At 45.7% G+C, this 22,612-nt stretch overlaps 2 protein-coding genes across 2 annotated transcripts; both read left to right on the top strand.

The window, feature by feature from the left end:
• The first annotated feature begins 6,713 nt into the window (after window positions 1-6,713).
• Window positions 6,714-9,684, top strand: prl2 (prolactin 2). The gene is made up of 5 exons (XM_047023108.1): window positions 6,714-6,822; window positions 7,239-7,426; window positions 8,161-8,262; window positions 8,385-8,564; window positions 9,385-9,684. The coding sequence occupies exons 1-5, from the start codon at window positions 6,801-6,803 to the stop codon at window positions 9,580-9,582; spliced, it is 690 nt and encodes a 229-aa protein (XP_046879064.1). The 5' UTR covers window positions 6,714-6,800; the 3' UTR covers window positions 9,583-9,684.
• A 3,826-nt stretch (window positions 9,685-13,510) lies between these two features.
• Window positions 13,511-21,994, top strand: LOC124469706 (NUAK family SNF1-like kinase 1). The gene is given in 9 exon segments (XM_047023164.1): window positions 13,511-14,257; window positions 16,388-16,508; window positions 17,171-17,322; window positions 18,051-18,116; window positions 18,260-18,379; window positions 19,741-19,873; window positions 20,127-20,303; window positions 20,344-20,758; window positions 20,760-21,994. Coding segments are annotated over 9 exon segments (2,073 nt in total). The 5' UTR covers window positions 13,511-13,858; the 3' UTR covers window positions 21,250-21,994.
• Window positions 21,995-22,612: the final 618 nt, after the last annotated feature.

The following is a 22,612-nucleotide window of genomic DNA, read 5'->3' on the forward strand; positions in this document are numbered from 1 at the left end:
CCAAATGCGTGAAACTTGCTCTTGTTACTTAAACTAGAACCATTCAACTTATTGAGCATTCAAGCTCTTCAGTGCATAGATACTATACTGTATGTAGCCCATATGTGGAGATACACAGGTTGACTGTGGCTCAGTTTAATCCATGCCCGTTATGACTCCCCTGAGAGCCGCGCATTGTTGTCCCCGGAGTCACATGTCACATGCAACCTTGAGAAGCTATGCAGGAGGAGGGGGTTGCCGTGGAGACGTCTCATTAGCATACGCCTCCAGGGTCAGGTGTCAACACTTATGGTCAGGTGACGGATGGCATTGGGAGCCAGCCAATCCCAAATCAGGTTTTGGAGGGGGCTGGTTGTCCACCCCCCCCCCCCCCCTCCCCCACGAGGTGTTGGATCAGGACGCTTCGATCCCAGACTGAGGCTTCAGCTCAGCAGGATAAATCAGAGGTAAGATCCACCGGGGCAGAGGTTCCAACCCTTATGGTTAAATAAAAGGGGGAGGATCGGTAGTAGTGGAAATAAATGGCCAAGACATTTGTTTTCACCTTGTCATCTACCCTGCTGGCGGGCAATGCCAACATGTGTGGCTGTGGGGAGGGGGGGGATAAGAGATAATTAGAATTTCCCAAAACAATCTGTTCTTCAGCATCACAGCACCCAGTATGAACTAGGCTCTACATCTAATGACTGCAGAGCTTCCCAGAGGCAATATCCCAGGGCCCCCATGGTTCTTGCATATTCATGTTGTACTAAATAAAATACAAATGTGTATAGACCTTTTAATAACTACTGTCACAGAAGGCTTCACAGATGCCCATGGAACTGCACCTAAACTAACCCAAATCCTCAAAGCAGACAAGGAAAATCTACTGGGAAAACTCAGAGATAAAATGGTGGAAACCCTGGGAGCACTTCAGTGAGGGATCCTTCCTCCAGAGATGGGTGTGACACAGAGAGGAGCACACCACAGGTGGAATATTTAGAGTTAAGAATACAAATGGATGGCGAATACACAGAGTTCTGCTTAAGTGCAGTGTTTGCTGAGTTCTGCATGTGAATGACTCCACAGTTATTCTCACTCATAGAATATGTGAGTGTGGGTAGGGGAAGACTGGACGTGTTGAGAGCATGATCAGCTGGATCCAACATGGCTGCAGTTGGAACAACGGGCTGAGGTGTGAGAGCCAACAATGACTAGCCCCCCTGTACACCAGCCATAAATCACAGCACCCAGAATCACTCAATATACATAAATACACACAAACATCCAGATTTAATTTAAGAGAAAGGAGTGGATGTGTTTCTGTGCATGTTTCCATGTGCGCGTATTGTGTGTGTGTATGTGTGTGTGACTGTGTGTGTGTATGTGTCTGTGACTGTGTGTGTGTGTGTGTGACACACACATTTCCCTCTCCATCTCAGTAATGCTCTAATCATGCCGGAATGTCTGGGTAGACTGACCTGAGCGTTACCATGGTGAATAGATCCACCATCCTGGCTTGGCTTCTAGGGATCAATGAACCCACTGATCACCTGCTGGGATTTTTATTGATCCTGACTCTTTTCAATACACTGAGATAATTAATAAAGTTTCTGGCTCAACTTGAGATATTACATTGATTTGTCAATTATACCACAAGATATTTATTTTGTGTAGATGTTAGTTTTTTTTTCTTCCCTGTCTATCCATGTCCCTTGGTAACTCACATCAATAAAATATTTTTGTCCCACAATGATTCTCACATTACAGTAAAACAAGGAATGTTGCGGTATTATAGCGCCCTCTGCCTGCAGAAGGTTGTATAAACTGCATGCCATTGTGCACCTCCAGGCCTTCCGTTGTGCAGGTACAATGACTGGAAATAGCTTTGATAAACACACCTGACCCTTCATTAATGTGGTATTGTATGTCATCTGTACACCTCCACAAATCTGGCCTGCAAACATTCCCAGAGACTAAACATTCACTGTGAATTGATTACATTGCCTATGAGGCCTGACAGCAGTAGTAAACCTTACACTTTCAGTTTTTGAGTAATACTGCCACCTAGGGGTTTGTAGAGAACGTAAAGCTCTTACAGTAATATGTAGTGCAGGTCAGACCAGTCCATCTGCCCTCCAAAAACCTGTGTCATGGAAAGTGACACACACACACACATCTACTGTACATTCAACTGTACTCAGTCAGCTGAATAATGAAGCATGGGTCACTCCATGAATGACGCTCAAACCTATGCTTCGATGACAATGACAACTTAAATATTAATGGGGATGTCATATTTAAATTGATGGAGGCATTTTGAGAATTTGTCTTTTGTATTTCATACCTTTGGCAAAAAACAATTTACAGTGAAATGTTTAGTCCATGAATTGTATTCACAGGAACCCAAACCTAACAACAACTATTTATTATAGAGTGTTCTAGAGTAGAATTCTAAAGACCAGTGTTCTTAAAACCATGTTCTAATGACCAGTGTTCTAAGAACCAGTGTTCTAAGAACCAGCGTTTTAAAGATTAAGGATTTTAAGGAATGTTCTGTGGACCAATGTTCTGTACAACCAGAAATATAATGATCATGTGTGATCATATTTCTCTGAATAGTTTTTGAACATGGGTTTATTATGTACCTGACCCTCCTTCAGATAAGGTAAATGCCAAGAACATGGATTTCCACAGCCTGGACTTACCTGGACTGCCCGTTGGCTAATGTGGACCAGTCTGACCTCCTAGGACACCAAGTACCTCAGATCACCTGAGAGAAAAACAGGTCAAGCATGAGACGGGGTGTTTGTCTGGGTGCTCACTGTCCTCATAAGCAGGGCTAACAGCGGCAGCTTAGCGAGCCTTAAAGATTTATTTTAGCTTTAAAAGTTTGATCTGAGGGCTGAATCTGAAGAGACGAGATGGAGACCTTCTGGTTTATTATCAGAGGAACTGAAGGAAGCGAAAACATCAAGACTAGTTTGATCTGTATAGTTTAACCTACAGGGACTCCTTGGTTGTCATGCTGATAGACTTGAGACTGCAGCGACCCTCCGGTATATTTGTGTATGTTATATCTCTGACGTCAAAAGGACATATAACGTCATCCGTTGTGAGACGAAATGTCAAGGAATGACAATGATAACACTGAAAAAAATAGCTAAAGCTTTCAATTCAATTCTACCATTTTAATTGTAACTTGTTTAACTACATGCTCTTATGGTTCTTCTCTTTGGCACTTATTTTGGTTGTTCACAATATGTGCTTCATGTTTTGGCTACTCGCAATGTTTTTGGGGCTATCTTGTTGTTATTATTAGTGACCTATGCACTTTGTAAAGCTCTCTCTTGGAAGTCACTTTGGATAAAAGCGTCTGCTAAATGAATAAATGTAAATGTTAATTCAATACATTGCGTCTTAATCACATGGTCAGAGAAGGTCCTGTGGTAACTACATCCGGTTCGTCCAGTTCTTTCGCTCTTTTCCAATTAAGTGTGGAAAGGTCAATTCGTTGTTGGGACAAAGGTGGGAGGAGACCACTCGAGGCCCCTGGTCAGGATGAGCCACAATGTCCATGTGAGAGTCCAAACAATGACTCCAACGTCCGGGCCCTGGGTTAGACACTGACATGGCACGAGAGAAACCGCCATGTGCAGGATGGTGTGTGTGTGTGGGAGTGTGTGTGTGTGTGTGGGTGTGTGGGTGGATGGGTGGGAGGGAATGTGTTTGTGTGTGTCTGTGACAGAGGGGTACAAGGGTCAAGTGAGTAAGACAGTCGGGCTTTTAATAAAGTTCAGTCTGGCAGAACAGCGAAGGTAATTCTGCTGGTCTTTATATGACATGCATCCCTTCATCTAGTTAGTCAACCTTGATTCACCTTCTCTTATTTGTCAGTTTTTGTGTTTGTGTGTTTCAGATCACCCTCCTCCACCTTCTCCTTATTGTGACTGGTCGGGACCCATGCTCCTGTGTTTGGGGGAGAGTTAGGATTAGTGTGAGGGTTAGGGTTAGGGTAAGGGTGAGCGTGACGGTTAGGGGAGGTTCCTTCAGCAGCCTTCTGGAGCAGACTGAAGGGTAAGGGTGATGGAGGGGGGGGGGTGAGGTGGTCAAATTGAACTTGGACCTCTACAAGTGTGCATAAACGTTAGACAGGAGCGGTTCAGCCTGTGCAATAGGCACAGTTGAAGTATTGAACTCAATCCTCATGTCATTTACAAACCACCAGAGCCATCCTAGTGCATAGTAATGGTTTCGTACAAAGATACTGTGGCATTGTTTGTGAACACTAATTACATTTACATTTAGTCATTTAGCAGACACTCTTATCCAGAGCGACTTACAGTAAACAGGGACATTCCCCCGAGGCAAGTAGGGTGAAGTGCCTTGCCCAAGGACACAACGTAATTTTTTTCACGGCCAGGAATCGAACCGGCAACCTTCTGATTGGTAGCATGATTCCCTAACCGCCCAGCCATCTGACCCCCTACACACAGGTTTATCATCCGTACATTACACAGGAAAAGCACTGTGCTGGTTGAGGCACATGTGGTGTTTTCAGAACGTGCAGCTCAGTGACGTCTAATATCTCTGTCTTTCCTGAATGTTCCCTGGGGTGGAATGTTGAGGGGTCGGGGGGGTTGTGTATCAGCTAGCTAGCCAATGCCAATGCAGTGGACCAGTTGACCCACAAAATAACACAAACACACACGCATGCAGAAATGCTGGAAACGATGGCTGTTTCAGGCGTGCACCAACAAGCCTCCTATGACGTTCACAGTTGATGTCATAGGGCAGTAGTGACAGTTATCCAGGACCTCCAAGGCCTTTACCTGGGGCTAGAATTCAACACACACACACACACACCCCTCCCCTACTGACTATCAAATCTGAGATACATCTGGATATTATTCTAACAGCAGACTTTGTATTGTGTTTTTCTATAGTAAAACTCCATTCATACAACATCATACATTGATAACTTAGCTCCAAATTGGATAACGAAATCAATGCAAAATCAATAACAAGATATTGGGGTTGGGTTGGGGTTGTGATTACCGATCAATGGAGTAATCAATATTTCACATGGATCTTGTGACACAGCCGGGGCTTATACCCCAATTGTACATTTTGCTTGTGGTGGTGCAGCTTATAGCACAACAAAACAACAGTAGAAACCCTTTTTTTCGTGAATGCTGTTGACATTTTAGTTAATTCCCGGGCAATAAAAAACATACATTAAGCACTTTGGTTTTTGTAGCCTACGTAGTTTTGAATGATCCGTCTCCTAACAACATTTTGTGCAGACCTCATATTGGTCAAACTCAAATTGAAAGGGCTTACGTATGCAAATTAATTCATGACGATTTGTATGTTAATGTATGAAAATGTCTTTTCATTTTTGGTACAAATGTCAATAAACCTTTCTTTGTGGACAGTTGTTTCTTATATAACCCAGTTCAATCTATTTCAAAAACCACATTGGAATTTTAGCCAATCGCATTGGAATTTTAGCCATGTGCACGAAAGTGAGAATTACACCGCCCGTGTAAATAAAGACAATTAATACAAACGTTTCGTTTCACTCGTTCAGCCATTTCCAGGCTGCTGTGAAATTGGTTAGTTTTGGCTTTACAGATCAAAAGAAGTTTGTGAGCCACGCTGACGCCTCAACTTTTTGATCATGTTTAATTTAAGTTTCTCTGTATAAATATGCAGACTAAACCCAGCAGTCACTTTGTTTGTATTCACATTCCTTCGTGTTAAAAGTAAAGTTTAAATATAAAAAATGACTTGTGATGAATCTGTAGCTGTGCCATCATCTTCTAGAAGATCTTATAACAATTCCAAGAAGCTGGAGGTAATTGAACTCGTGAAACAGAAAGGAAACCGGACCAGAGCAAGAAGACATGGAGTAGATGAAAGCCTGGTTCGTCAGTGAAGACTCTGCGAAGATGTCCTGAAAAAGTAGAAAACCACTGCCAGAACTGCTGGTCGAGGACAACGCCGACGCTGGCCAAATTTTGAGAAGAATATGGTGTCCTGGATCACAGCCCAGCAAGATGCAGGGAGAGCCGGGAATACTGTAGCCATTCGTCTAAAAGCCAGTGTAATGGCAAAGGAAATGGGACATGAGGATTTTATGTCTAGCCCAGTCTAAGTCCATACTCGTGCATTGCTTGGTATCATTGCTCCCCTTTCAAGTGCGGCCTGTATTTCAGTGCGGTTTATATTCAGATTTATAAACACAAAGCTCCGATTCTAGTGGGGTGCAGCTTACACAAAAAGGCGCCTTATCTTCCGAAAAATACGATACATCACGTTTTCAGTGTTACAAATTACAAATGTTGTGTTACAAATTTGTCAGTAATATGTGCATACCATGAATGACTGGACCGTAAACACTTGCATTAGAAGATGGCATGACAGAGTACACAATAATAACCACTGTGCAGTTCAGCTGCATCATTTTTTTGTGTGAATAAATACCATTAAGTTTTTCTACTGAGGTGGCCTAACTCCATTGACATGGTGTGGTGGTGGTGAGGGGGGGGGAGACAAAAGTAGAAATAAATGAATAAATGATTCGTGAAAATACATCACCATCTCTGCCACTACCATGCATTCTATTTCCCTATCCTTACTCTCTCTTTCCTCTCCTCTCCCCATCCCTCCCCCCCCCCCCTCCCCTCCTGGTATTAAATAAATGCGGATTCACCACAGATGTCAGAGAGGGACCCTTGCCTTAAACTTTGTACCACTTTAAATAGCCAGCCTCCACAGTCCATCTCCAGCAGCACAGGATCCAGCCAGCCATCAGAATGTCAAGGAACTTCACGCCAGGTAGCTACTTCCAGGGAGCCCCTTGGTGCCCAGCCCCAGACTGGGCATGCGGACGATGGGCCCCACCTGCACGGTGCTGGTGGAACCAGCATCTTTTTTTGTGTGTTTACCTTCATCTTTTTCTTGAAGGTTCACCCCTTCATCCATTCTGCACCCTTTCTCTTTGCTATTCCGTCCCAGGCTTCTCATCAACTCATCTCTTTGATCTCTCTCATTCTCACTCACTCTTCTTTGTATTTTTTCTTCTTTTTACTTGTCTCAGTTTGCTTCCTTCATGCTGTCAGTTATGCTACATCAGGTGGAATTTCAATATTGTTCTATCTGCATCTCCGCCTCTCTCTCTGTCTCTCCCTTTCCTTCCCTCTCTCTCTCTGTCTCTCTCTTTCCCTCCCTCTCCTTCTCTGTCTCTCTGCCAGTGTCAGTGGTCCTCATGATCTTGGTGTGTTTGGAGCTGCGTTCCCGGCTGTGCCAGGTCAGCGGAGCTCCTATCTGTGCCCACGGCCAGACGGGGTGCCACATCCTCTCACTGGCAGACCTGTTCGAACGAGTCATCCAGCACTCCGCTAGGATGCACGGAATCTCCAGTGACCTGCACTCTGAATTCGTAAGGCTTATTTATGTCTCATTGAAAGTTTTCAGTTGGTTATTTCTGTATTTGTGTAGCTTTTTATTGTTAGTTTACAAGTCTGAAATATCTCTCACAATCAGGGGCGGTGCCAGATAATTTTTTATGCAGGTGCTGATGGGGTTCTAGATTACTGACAGGGGGAGCTGCACAATATGTATAAATACTAGAAATAAATGCGCAATATTTTTTTGGGGTGCTATCGGGGTGCTTCTTGGGGGGGCTGAAGCATCTGCTAGCCCCTCCTTAGTACCGCCCATGCTCATAATCTTGGTCGTTCATTTGAGATTTTTACGTTTAAAAAATATCTGTCACAACGCTGTTTATTATTGTAAGTTTCTAAGTTTATATTATCTTGTTCTTATTTGTGCATTTATAAGTATAAAATGTAAAAAATATAAAATGTTAAATGTTTTACAAACTTGACAATTTATAATAATCTCTATTATGTATTGGTATAATTGGGTTGTTGATGGAATTTAATTGTGTCACAGTTATTATGGTTGTTCATATTTATAATTTTGTGTGTTAGTCTAAAAGTCATTGTTATCCATAATCATTGTTATTCTCTCTTTGCATCTTGTTGGTTCAGAAATATCAATCATGACCTTTTGTGTCTACATTTTTTGCCCACGCTCTGACCCCAACCCTCCTGCCCTTATGCCTCCCTGTATTCCTGCCCTCCCGATGACTCTCATCTTCCCCTCCATCAGGAGCATTACTTCCTCCCCAGCAAGAATCACATAGGCAACCGCATCTGTCACACCTCATCCATCCTTACGCCAACTGGAAAGGAAAATGCGCAGAGACTGACTGTGAGTGCAAATTAACCCCCTAAAACTACATATCCCTAACCCTTCGCCCTAACCCCCGACCCTATACCTTACCCCTCATCTGGATCCCTCACATTCACCTCCTTCCTGTCTTCCTCCGCTAGAGAGAAGAGCTGGCGGAGGTGATTCTGAAGCTGCTGGTGGCCTGGAGGGATCCTCTTCGGCAGTTCCATCAGAACATAGCTCACCACCACGACTTCAACAACTTCAGCTCCAACAAGGCTCTGGAGATGAGCGACATGGTGCACGAGCTGCGCAAGGGTGTCGAAAAGGTGGCTGAGAAAGTAAGTGTTTTTATGTGTGTGTGTGTGTGTGTGTGTGTGTGTGTGTGTGTGTGTGAGTGTGTGTGCCTGTGATTCAAAGAAGCCTAGTCAACGTTTGGTCCTTACACTCAGATCCTTATCGTCCGCTACAAATGAGTAGTTTCGTTGTTTGTCTGACGTCGGATGACGTCGGATGCATTTGACTTCCTGTGTGAGTCAGAGCTGCTACGGCTCTTGCAAATGAATCGAGGTTGCGTGTCACTGAAGGCTTTTTAATTGGACAGTTAACTCGCAGATGATCCATAAACCTCATTATGGATGTCTAAATGTTGCTGGAAGGATGCTCTGTATCACAAAGAGAGAGAAAGGGAGGGAGGTGGGGCAAGAGGGAAAGGGAGAATCACAGAGAAAAAACTGAGAGAGAGAGAGAGAGAGAGAGTGGGGGGGGATGGGCTGGGGGGCAGATGGGTGATTGAGGAGGAAGAGAGAAAGACAGAGAGAGTGAGTTGAAGAAAGCAGAGTGAACCTCGGCTGTCCCACAGTGAGTGCAGCCTGATGGCCAGTGACACAATACAGACAGAGCCTGGGAGAACTTCTGACTCACCTGCATCTCTAGACAGAAGCACTCTGCCTGCCAGCTACCCAGCATGTGACCCAGGAAGTCACGGGGACAGGCTGTGGTCCACCTAGAGGAGTTCATGTCATCATCTCAGTAGACCGTTCATGAGTCAACTGCTGAAGTCTTCAGCAGTCGCATGCATCCTGAAATAATTGTGGTTATAATGCTCCACTGACCTGTGTATGTGTGTGCCTGTGCGTGTGTGTGTGTGCCCCTTTTCAGATGCAGCACCTAGGCATGATAAGTAACTCCCTCAGCGGCATGTCGTCTCCGGAGGCGTTGGTTCAGTCGTCCGTCAGCGACAAGTCCCGTCTGATGAGCGACCACGACTTGCTGTTTTGCTTCCGCCGAGACTCCAACAAAGTTCAGAACTACCTGAAGATCCTCAAGTGTGGCATCGTCCCGGAGCACGGCTGCTGAGACGCCCGTCCTGCTGAACACTCACGCCAGCCCCACGTCATTCCCCGTCCGTCCCCCTCCTCTTTGTCAGCTGTATGCTCGCCGCTTACACAGGCCTTGTTCACTGTCGGAAGGAACTCTGACACTCCGTGTGACCAGTGCAATAACACACTTCAGAACCGTTTTACATTTTGAACATATATCGTAGTTACTTTGCTTGTCATCTTAGTATGTGAAGTGAGAATTTGAGCTCTTGCCTCTTGACACTACATAGTGAAACATGAGATTTTAATATTGACTGAATTGTGCATGCGAATCTTTCCAATATGTTCATTTTTTTATTCATTCATTATTTATTAAGTGTTCTGACTGGACGTCAGGGGGGATGGTGTCATTCAGTGGGAAGCCACAAAACGATTTGTAGCTGGCAGCCATGTTGGTGTCTGGAAGGTTCTCAGATGGGTCCCTGCTCAGCACTGCTCCTATCCCAGGGTCCATTAGTTCAGGTGAAACCGGAACCAGTAACAGAAAATATCCTGTCCCAATCTGGTAAAACAGTTCCTTAACTCTTCACATTTAAGATCCACCTTGCTTGTATTTATACATGTATGTATGTGTGTCTTTAAGTAAATCTGTTTACTTTAATTATTACTGATGTAAATGTTCACTATTGTGTTTATTATTTGTTTGAAAAAACTTGAATGAGCTCATAGAGCCTGGGGAAGATCCAGAATGAATGCGTTGCATGAAAAACTGTGGTGACCATATCAACTTTACTCTACTGTAATAGCTTATAAGATGGAGGGATGAATGGCAACAAACAGAGAAGAAACCACTCTTACATACAGTACATGAAATAAAGCAGTGAATGCAGCAGTATGTGTCACTCCCTTAATTATTGTGTATATTTCAGTTCATGTCTGGTTTAAGGCTATAAAGACTAAGAATCCATATGGTTTGAACAATACCAGGATGTTTGAGTTATATATCCAATAGTAGCTAATGCAATTAGTGCCAGCTCCGTTCAGTTAAGTTTAATATACCTTTATAGTTAATGAAGAGCAATTTACAGGCAGCACAGATTACACAAGCAAGAAATTAAACACAAGGGCCAAACCCATACAATGAAATTGACTGTAGTCATGGTGCATAGTAAATATGATAGTTATGGATTTATTAAGTCTTGCCAATTTAGAATTTCTTATGGAGAAGTAACATATAACATTTATATACCGGGCAGCATATGTGTGGGTTTGTGTGTGTGCATGAGTGTGTGTGTGTGTGTGAATGAGTGTGTGTGTGTGTGCATGAGTGTGTGCTTATCAGAGTGTCAGGGCATGAACTCTGGCAGTCAGCACACAGAACAAACATTTCTCTGCAGCTCAACCAGACAGAACCAAAAACTCAGCAGAGAATAGATTCAACAGAAAGACAGATCTAAAGCAGAAAATCTGGAGACTCTGATAAAGGTGGGTGTCACGGAGGGTTAGACGACCCCCTGTAAGTCTCTCTGCTAGTCAGACACACCACGCACTGTGACAAGGGGGCCTTGTCAGCCATGGGCCTAGCAGCCAGCTGGCCTCGTTACCGACGCAAAGCCTCAACCCAGCCCTTTACTCCTGGGCTGGGGAAGAGAGTCTGAGCCCATCCCTTTAGTCCTGGGCTGGGGAAGAGAGCCTCAATGAGCCACACCTGTTGCTCATCTACCCCACTCCTGGCGAGTACAAAAGGGGACAAAAAGGGGTGATATGGTGGATGATGTGGACATGTTTTATGCTACACAGACTCGCCGTAAGGAGAGAAGAGCCGTAACGATTGAGCCAGGAGGGCCAGATGCTAAGACACTTGAAGACCAAAGAGACACGCCGACAGAGATTTCTCAGTTTCCTCAGTACTGTTATTGTTTTAACCGAAAATGTGCTATTAAAAACTTTGACTTACCTTCTCTCTCGCGATTCTGTCTCAGTGCTTCACAACACTCACACACACACACTAATAAGCCTCAGGTCTTCTTTAACAGCACCTCCAACAATCCTTGACCATTCCTAGTCAGAAAGGCAAAACATTTAATTTCACGACAGTCTCTTTGTAACCAATGTCACTGTGATACAGTTAAGCATGAAGACAAATACAGACCAATTTATCCAAGTGTCAGTTTAATTGTCTAACTCGAATTATTATCTGTGTCGATGGCATCAATATTCACAAAGCCTCTGCAATTGAACGCTGCCCCAATGATGAACTGAGGTTAGATTGCTTCCAAGTGAAAATAATTGCTTTTGTTTTGGTTCAGTGGGCACATCTGAGCTTTGACACAGGGTGACGTGTGTTTGGAGCCTGCGTGCTTGACAGAAGAAGTCTGGCTGTGGAGCTCATGACAGTACATTCATTCTAATTTTGTCTGAGTCACTTGAACTAAAACGGGAGACATCTGGATGTTGTCTGGATGTTGTCTGGATAATAGGGGGGAACTTTTTTGACTTTAGTTGTTTTGGCTCTTTACTAAATCCTCCTTAAATAAAAGTTTTGACCAAAATGACCTCAATAAGCTCCATTCCTGACTCCTGCATGACCAGGGCCCCAGATGCTAACCTCCACGGCAGGCCACCTGGGGGCACGTACAGCACCCTGCCCTACTCCCAGGACCGCTCCACATCTCTCCCTGCCTGTCTGGATCTGAACTCCTCAGCCAACCAACCAACCCACTCACACAAACACAAATCAACCTTCACTGGAAAACAGACTGATGTACCCCCCTTGGTTGAGGGGAACACCCCAGTCTGGAGGGTGTGGGGCCTCTAGTTCTGCCCAGGCATGTCCCTCCGTGCCAACCCAGGCTGATCATACTGCTTCTGGGCTGTATTCTGGAGGGGCAGCACTGAAGCAGCAGCTGGTAAGTTCAGACTGCTCTCCTCTCCTTAGTAAAGGAGAGATAGATGGAAAGAAACAGAGAAACAGAGGACGTGGGGACATGGTGAAGGGGTAAATAGATGATGGTAGAGTTTACCGTTCAGGGGGCGCCCTCTAGTTGTGGGAATGGATTGTTGCAGGAGAGATTCAGCCGTCGGAACTTCCGACTCGGAAGTGTCGACACAGTACGGACACTGGGGGGCAGAACTGCTCTTCCTCATCCAGGCATGAGGTCCAAGGAGTAAACTCCTTCATGGAGGACCGGTCCTCACATCAATGAGAAGTAGCCAGTCGCTTCAGTCAGCCTCTCACATAGAGGCTCAGTACAGCAGCTCTGGTGTTCAGAAGCAGAGCTTGAGGTCTCTGCATGCTGCAGTTGTTAGATGGATGAGGGCCTGTGGTCTATATCACTGGCCTCTAGTTAGACTATTAATAACAAGCTGGTTCTGGTGTGCAGCTGCCCCAAGATGGACTTTACCCCACATACACTTCTTAGAGACGTGTCTGACCTACATGTATTTTCTTAGAGTGTGTCAGACTCGGCTCCCGAACGAATGAAATGGGTGGCCATTTTTCCACAAGGGGGGCACGCATTTACAAAGTATGAAAGTCAAAATAAGAGCAGACCTACATATTCTGCAGGAAAGTGTAGCCATCTAGACATTTAATGTGTAACCAATGCCAGTATTTAAAAAAATACTTTAACAAACTAAAAAATATAATTTTTGAGGGGGCACAGCATTCCATGTGGGCGAGCATTGCCCGTCAATGCCCCCCCTTCGACCCGACGCTGGTGTGTGTGAGAGATAGAGAGAAAGAGAGAGAGAGAGAGAGAGAGAGAGAGAGAGAGAGAGAGAGAGAGAGAGAGAGAGAGAGAGAGAGAGAGAGAGAGAGAGAGAGAGAGGAGGAACTAAAGAGAACGACAGCAATTTTGGATTAGACAAACATACACTCACATTGTGTGTGAAACACACACACACACATAAACACACAAGGAGACCTTGTCTGAACCCCGCCTCCGGCGCTCCTGTCTCAAATTCTCTCTCACACCTTCCAGTACTGAAAGTTAGCGCGTGGAGCTGAGCTGATGAGATAGTCAACATCATTTAGTATCATTGATTACACGGGTCTTAGCAAACCCGGTTCGGATTTTGGAGCTCCATCAGTTGATTGACCGTATAGGCACGAGAACAGATTGCTGAAGACGCTCTGGAAATGGAATTGACATTTTCGGGAATTGACTTGGGATTTGAACATATTTGATACCGCATGAATGAGCAATTTCCGATTTATATTAACACAATTTTAATCGTTTAAACTTCTGCAGTAGGCTAGCCGCTTTAAGTTAGGCAAATAATACTGGCAAACATCAAATGATACAGTAAGGATGGAAACTGCTCTCATTCAAACACGGCGGCGGTCAAGTGGTTGTTCAGAGTCTGGACAGATTCGGCGATCCAGCGTTGGAAACGAGTCCCGACATCTTCGAAGGTCCAGCATTGGGACTGAATCTCGACAGAATCGGCGGTCCAGCATTGGAACCGAGTCTAGGCAAAGTCGGCGGTCTAGCATTAGTAACTCGTCGGATGCTCAGGCATGGGTTGACAGACCCCTACCTGTCGACTACAACGGGGACACACCTATGGACGAGGGAACGTTATCCGGGGGTGTCAAGAAGCATCATCACAAACATAATCTTAAACACCGGTACGAGTTACTGGAGACGCTGGGGAAAGGAACCTACGGTAAAGTGAAGAAAGCCGTTGAGAGAAACTCCGGCAGAGTGGTGAGTTGAGGCGTGGGTTGATTTCTGACCGTAGGCCTAATACATTTGATTAGACATCATGCTGAAATAGTTACTTGCACATATGTCTCAGGGTTAATGATAGTTGCCTTTCTGCAGTGACAGGACAAACCTAATCTTACAATCAATCAACCAACCAACCAACCTGTGAATCAATCAAAGTTTAGGTAGCACGAGACAGTACAACGAATGCAACTCCAAGTGCTGAACATAAAAAGTAGAAAAATCTATAAATAATAACTTCAAAATAGAACACGAGTTTAAATAATAAACAGAGACAGATTGTTTTAGATGGCTTTAAAGTATACATGATAAAACGAATAAATAAGAAATAACAGTAATAGTGCAACTTGAAAACAACACACATTAGCAGAATCAAGTTTGACAGGGGGAAGTCAGGCTGTGTGGTATGTGTTCCTCCCTTGGTACCTAACACTTTGGTGTGAAGAGAGGATATGGTCGGAGTGACGTAAAGGGCAACACCCAGACACAGACAAGACACATTCATAAACACACACTGTAGTGCGTTGTGCGTAGTTGGCCTCACTAAACAAGCTTCCCACCCGGCTGCTACATTTGTCTGGCGGTGTCTGAGGATGTCAGACACAGAACACACACAGACAGGAGCACAAGCGAGCCAGTTACTGTGCATGTGTGAAATCTGACTTGAATATTGCTGTTCAGCACTCACTCATTCATGAAGCCAATAGGGTCACACATACCTGGATGTACAGTACATGCAAGCCAGGAACTGTGCACTTGCTGTTGTATATAAGAGTGAAGGAACTGTTCCTATACTGAGAGTACAGTAGGTGATGGAGGAAAGCAGGTGACAGGAGATATGAAGGAGACATAAGATATATATTTTTTAGATAAAGGCACCATTTTGATGTAATAGTGTAGTGACCATGGCACACCAAATGAAGATCTATGATGATTTCAGTTGTGTGGTCATAATGACCACAATAGTGTTATCCGCTGTGTTGCATAATCATGAGATAAAGTTGAGCTGGGGGGTGCTTTTACATGGCTGGAAATATTTCACTTTCCTGCTGTTTGTCAGAGCCAGACCCTACATGTCTACATGTTTTATTCCTTAAATGGAATGATGGAGGATATGGTTCCATTAGTGACGTATGTGCAGACAGGAAGTCAGACTCACAGGCGTTTCCTGTTCTCCGACTCAGTTACTACTTCCATTAGACAAGCTATTCTGTAGAAGCCAGGCAGGGGGGTGGATATTAGTGCTAGCTACACACGCCGTGGTGCATCCAAATTCTTGGATTTTTTCCACATACAAAATTGTAACGATGAATATGACATTACGAGGGATTCCTTGTGAAGAGGAATATGTGGAAAGTGTATGTGGAATAAACCCATGTGTGTGTTCTCACTCTGTTTATCCCATAACCTTGATAACATTTCGACATGAGTCACTGCCATGGAGAGTCTGAGATTTGGTGCAAATGGAACATCTATTAATATACTGGCTCATATATTTATGTCTCCATTGGGTTGCACTGACCTGTATGTCCTTCTACAGACCCAGTTTCTCTCAAGGTTGATAGGCTACCAGGCCTACTTAGCATCCCTCCTTGGAGATGGGTAATGATATAGATAATGACAGAGAGGGTAAGATAGAGAATGAGAGAGATAGAGTAAGAGACAAGGGAACAGTAGGGAGAGAAAGACACAAACAAAGAGAAGAGTGGAAAACGGATACCTTGTTCAGAATTTAAGACAAGTTTCACAAACACACACGTGCACATAGCCTGTTGAGGGTCATGAATGTTGAGGGTCATGAATGTAAACAGAGAGGTCCCATTTCAGATATTCACCCAGGTTGAATATTATATTAATAATGACAACATGTTCATCTCGTCATCAGAGTCACTCCAAAGGACACTGTGTGTAGACTTCTTAGTGTGACATCTTTCACTGGAGGCTGTCACCTGTAGCAACCACACAGACACATTGACCATTGCTTTATTGATCTGCCTAAGAGTTCGTAAAGGATTGTCACTATAGTGGTCTGCTATTAGGCTAGATCTGTCAGTGAATGTTGGTGAAGGTTAGGGATGCTGTTGAGCTAACAGGGTGTGATGTCATCAGGTGGCCATCAAGTCCATCAGGAAGGAGAAGATCCAGGATGAACAAGACATGGTCCACATCCGCCGTGAGATCGAGATCATGTCTGCCCTCCGACACCCTCACATCATCTCCATCCATGAAGGTAGGCAGGAGTGTGTGTGTGTGTGTGTGTGTGTGAGAGAGACAGAGAACTTGTCTTACTATGGTTACCTAGCACAACAGCACCCACCCCCACACTCATCTCTTTCCTGACACACTTCCAGTCACACGCGCCCTTCCAACTTTAGGTCTTTCATCGTGTTGATCCTGCTGGTGTCATCGCCATAGATGTCCCCTTGTGTAACGGAACACAAACAGATGTATAGATGGTTCCTATTAGAGTCATCTGTGGGTTCTTTATTGCCAGCATGTTTGTCAGGATGGGTTTGAGTGTGTCTCAGATCGTCAACTTACACCAATCAGAGACAGGGCAGGAGGGAGAGAGAGAGTGAGAGAAAGAAAGAAAGAGAGATACAGTAGTGACATTTCTCTCTTTCTCTCTTTCTCTTTATCTCTCTCTTCATCTGTAACCCATTCCCCCTCTTGTCTGTTTACACTATCAGGTCCAACCACATGACATGAGAGTGGACATAAGACAGATGTGGGCAGCTACTATGCTGACCCAGAACAGGAGGGAGAAACATAGACAGCAGAGCAGCATAGACTGACCTGTAACATCCCTCACATAGAATCACCCACTCTGGTAGAAGGACTGTAACATGGCTCTCTCTTTGACTCTCTCTCTCTTCCTCCCTCCTTGTGTAGTGTTTGAGAACAAGGAGAAGATTGTCATCGTGATGGAGTATGCCAGTAAAGGAGAGCTGTATGACTACATCAGCGAGCGCAGGCGTCTGACGGAGAGAGAGACCAGACATTTCTTCAGGCAGATCGTCTCAGCAGTTCACCACTGTCACAAGGTGAGCCTGACCCTACCTTACCCCCTCCTTCCTCTGTCCATTGTCCGCCCTACCCCTCCCTCCTCCCCACCCCAGTGAGGGCAGGATTGGGGCAAGCTGGCTACAGGGTGTCCTTCCAGCTGGAGATAGACTGATGTCTTGAAGTGATGATGTCACTTCCCCCTCAGGGTAGACACGGCAGGGCTGGCAACAGTTGCTGGTGACATCATGAGGGCATTGCCCAGGGCAAAAACTGGGATCAAGGGGAAGGGAAGCAGTAGATGAGGACAGGTCACACTTCCTCCACTTCCTTTGTGTGTGTGTGTATGTGTGTGTGTGTGTGTGTATGTGTGTGTGTGTGTGTGTATGTGTGTGCGTGTGTGTATGAGAGAGAGAAAGACTTTACACATGATCAGTGTTAGTGTTCACACATCTGGTTCATGTGCATTTCCCCCGGATAATGAATGAGAAACACACACCGTGGTAATGTGGTGTGGCTGTATCTTATTTATCATGACATCACAGCCTGGATCTGTTTAACCACTGTCTATAGTGTCGTCCAACGATGCAAGACATTTATGGGCCGGGATTCATCATATGGTAAATTTAGAAAAGCTTTTTACAGGACACATGCCACTTGAAAAGAGCCACTGTGGATGACATCACCAGCAAGGATGACTCGAGGGCTTTGTGAACTGAAATCTAAAACAATGTCATCCTACAATGTTTCTGTGTTGCTATGTTTACAGAATGGTGTGGTGCACAGGGACTTGAAACTGGAAAATGTTCTACTGGACGAAAACTGCAACATAAAGGTATAATTTCTCTTTCAGTTGGAGGTTTTGTTTGAGGACTGAATATCTAGAAGTTGCATTTTCAGGGCGTGATCCTCATGTTATAGTAACAAGGCTGCGATCGATGCTGTGTGTCTCATACGATTGGGCTCCTGCTTCCCCAGATTGCAGACTTCGGTCTGTCCAACCTCTACCACAGAGACCAGCTGCTGCAGACCTTCTGCGGCAGCCCCCTGTACGCGTCTCCCGAGATCGTGAACGGGAGGCCCTACCACGGCCCCGAGGTAAGCCAACACTCAGCACACAATCATCACCCACAGTCCCAGGGCTCTTCATCAGGGGATGGGATTGACTTCCACATTGCTGACACTTGTACTATCCTTTCAGATCTAAATGAATTCCTCTGTGTGTGTGCGTGTGTGTGTGTGTATGTTTGTGTGTTTATGTGCCTATGCTTGTGCATACAGTATGCTCACTTGTGCAAGTGTCTATGTGGCCTGATTTCAAACTCAAAATAGAACAGCTCCCAGGGAACAGAACTCTCCATTCCTACTCCACCATTTATATCTCACACTGTGATGTCCTTGACTGCAGTGATTCCTCCTCTAAGAGCATGAGCAGAATGAATAGAGCTAAGATAGGAATCTGAACCGGTGGAAACCCCCAGACTAAACAAGAGGAACACAGGGAAGCGTCAGGGAACTCCCATAGTAATTTCCCTCTGGCCTTCACAGCTCTAGGTTGGCTGAAATTCATGGGTGTCCAAACATGACTCTTGCCACATAAAACATCCATTCACTTCACAGTCTCTGCTGGACACACACACACACACACACCTCACACCACAAACACTCTACACTCACAGTGCCTCTAGGCTCCTGTGCCAGCATTTATATCGCAGCCATTTCCTGAACACTCAGGTCAAAGGGTGTGTGTGTGTGTGGTGTGTGTGTGGTTTGTGTGTGTGGTGTGCCACAGACATGTGGTCCCTAGTCTAAAAGGAGTTTTATTGAGGCTGCCAGTGCCAACTTTGCCCCGTAACCATCACTCACACCAAACATGGCCCTGAGAATGTATTAGTGATCTGGAGATATCCCTGTTCCAAATCATGAGCTGTCGTACACCTCCCTCAAGATTAACATGACATAAATCCCCTCTTCAACACATACATTATACACACACACACACACATACAGCACACACACTCCCTATCTTCTACCTCCCCACCCGCTTCGTATTCTAACTAATTTCCTGACAATACAAATTGTCAAAGGCCGTTAGGAACTGGGTTTTTGCCAACAATCACAGCTTTCGAGACACACACACACACACATACTGGATGCCCATTTCCCAGGTTGAGGAGTCAGGGGAGTGGACTTCCCTCTCAACGAGTCTATTGTTTCCCAGCTGTGATTCACACACTGGTTCCTGGAGATAACTGGAGTTAATCAGAGCTTGAGATGGACTGGAGAGCCAAAGATTATACAACCTTCTCAGCTGACCACCCAGGTCTTCAGGCTGAAGCGTCTTGGTGCATGACTGTGTGGATGCTGGGCTGCTGGATTGACTGTTAGTCTGGTTGATTATGTTGAAGAAATCAGGATGACAGAACATGAGAGTGAGCTGCTGTTGTTGTTGTTGTCAGGTGGACAGTTGGGCCCTGGGCGTGCTGCTCTACACCCTGGTGTATGGGACCATGCCCTTCGACGGAACAGACCACGTCCAGCTTATACGGCAGATCAGCAACGGAGAATACAAAGAACCTACCCAGGCCTCAGGTAGGCTGAATCCAGACTCTTTCTCTCTCTCTCTCTCTCTCTCTCTCTCTCTCTCTCTCTCTCTCTCTCTCTCTCTCTCTCTCTCTCTCTCGCTCTCGCTCTCGCTCTCTCTCTCTCTCTCTCTCTCTCTCTCTCTCTCTCTCTCTCTCTCTCTCTCTCTCTCTCTCTCTCTCTCTCTCTCATACACTGTCTTTTTCACAAACTCCCACTCTCATTCACTCCCTCCATGTCTCTCTCTCTCTCCCCCCTCCAGATGCGCGTGGTCTGATCCGCTGGATGCTGATGGTCAACCCGGAGCGCCGTGCGACGGTAGAGGACGTGGCCAACCACTGGTGGGTGAACTGGGGCTGGAAGAGCAGCGTGTGTGACTGCCAGGGCCAGCAGCTGCAGGGCTCACCCATGCTCGCCCGCTTCTTCGACTGGCAGAACCCCACCCCCGCTGAGTCCCTGATACCCCCCGCTGCCCCCGGGGACCCCCCCCACCCCGACAGCCCTCCACCCCCCGACCCCCCCCGTCCCGGGCCGCCAGCGGGTGAAGAAGCCCATGAAGGAAAATGAGGGCGGAGCACGACAGCCGGAGGATAAGCCGGGACTGAAGAGACCCAAGGGGATCCTGAAGACGCGTGTGCCCGACCAGAGGTCTCACAGCTTGGGGGAGATCGAGCTCAGCCGCTCCCTTCACTTCCCGGACGGGGGTCTGACCTCCAGCCCCGAGAAGGACGAAGAGGAGGACGAGGAGGAGGAGGAGGAAGATCAGGTCTGTCTGGGGGGCTCTCCTGCCAAGATGGTGCCCACCCTACCCAGGAAGGGCATCCTGAAGAACAAGCAGCAGAGAGAGTCTGGCTACTACTCCTCCCCAGAGCGCTGGGAGTCCGCCGTCGTGGTAGGGGTCGCCGTCGCCATGGCGCCCCCCCGCCAGCTCCCCGGCCAAACGCTCCATGGGAAGGAAAGGCATCCTGAAGCGCAACGGCAAGTACTCCTCCATCCACGCCCGCGACAACCACGTCTCCACAAGCTTCATGGGCGAGTCGGAAGGGACCGCTGACTCCGGAGGCCTCGCTCGCAGCCAGAGCCGGCCTTCAGGCATCGTGAGCGACGACACAAGCCTGTCTGGTGCTCCCTTCCCTGGGATGGACTGGCCAAAGGCCACGCCCGGGCCCAGCATCAGGGCCTGCATGTCAGCCGAGGATTTACTCCAGCTGGCAGGCCTGCGAGGCCTCCAGGCAGCAGCACCGCTCCACGGGGGCAGGGTGACCCAGTGCACCCCAGCCTCTCCTGGGGACAACGGCAGCTTCTCACTGCTCGGGGACATGGATGATGTCACACAGGTGTATAAGCATGCTCTGGACATCAGCGGGGGTCTGAGAGAGACTTAGAGGATGGGGTCAGAGACGAAGAGGAGAAGAAAGAGGAACACCCAAACACATATGCACAGTCAAACAAAAGGACGGCCACGGTCACACAAACACACACACACATATACACACCCACCTACACGAACACTCAAAGATTTTCATTTACCCTTGAAAATAACCATAGCATAAAAGCTTAATGCAGGAAAACTGCATCTAACTGAAGATATGTTAGATGCAGAACTGTGTACTATGCAAATGTTGCTTTCAGTGTGTTAGTCCATGCAGTAGTCTTGATGTGTTTTGGTCATTGTCAACCCATGTATTATTTGACTTAACTGATATTAATATCATGAATGTATTTTTGCATTGAAACTAAATCTTAACTACAGAACATTATACTATGTTAGTATTTCTGTTATTTATCATGCTTCCATTTTATGAAACTTTTGAAAATGTTTAAGAAACAAAACATTAAGAAGACACAAGGTTTTGTTAGTTTCTCAACATTACTAGGACAGTATAACTGGATATCATTGTGTTATGAAGTATTATGTTATTTAAGTTTTATTTGATTTTGTTAGTTTATTAGTATTTCTGTCACTGATGTGTTATGATAAGTATTTTGGTATAAAATAATGTTGAAACATTGTCTCATTGAGAGACAAATATCTCAAAGATAGATGTTGATTTATAGCTTACAGTCGCTTAAAGAGATACAAGCTTAGAACAACCTTTTACCATCTCAAATAAAATATTCATTGTAAAATCCCTGCTTGTATGTTTGTATGTGTGTGTGTGTATGTGAGTTATGTAAACACTTCTGATGTTGACCATTCTTATGTACACGTTCATTTACATCACTAAATGTACACTATGTTTCCTGTACCGAGTGTGTCTGTGTGTGTGTGTGTGTGTGTGTGTGTGTGTGTGTGTGTGTGTGTGTGTGTGTGTGTGTGTGTGTGTGCCCTACATGTACATTGTGTTCTCTACTCAGAAGTTGTGAAAGGTTATGGATGTTTTGTTTTCATATCACAGCCAGAAGGCACAGTCCCTGGCTGCTTTTTCCACAGACAAGCACGTATTTCCCTGAGTAAGGACATTCCTACCCCTGTGATTACTCTTCCAATGAGTTCTTGAGAGATAAATGCAGATAGGCGGAGAGAGAGAGAGAGAGAGAGAGAGAGAGAGAGAGAGAGAGAGAGAGAGAGAGAGAGAGAGAGAGAGAGAGAGAGAGAGTTCAGAGGTTGCGGTAGAGAGAAAGTGAGGTCAGGGGTTTGGTTGGGGTGGAGTGAGGTTCAGGGGTTGTTGGGTTGGGTTTCAGGGATAGAGGAAGGGTGAGGTGAAGGGATTGGGGTGATGTAGGCAAGAGTGGTCTAAGGTCAGG

Source organism: Hypomesus transpacificus, chromosome 7 (assembly GCF_021917145.1).
Source record: "Hypomesus transpacificus isolate Combined female chromosome 7, fHypTra1, whole genome shotgun sequence".
Taxonomy (NCBI): domain Eukaryota; kingdom Metazoa; phylum Chordata; class Actinopteri; order Osmeriformes; family Osmeridae; genus Hypomesus; species Hypomesus transpacificus.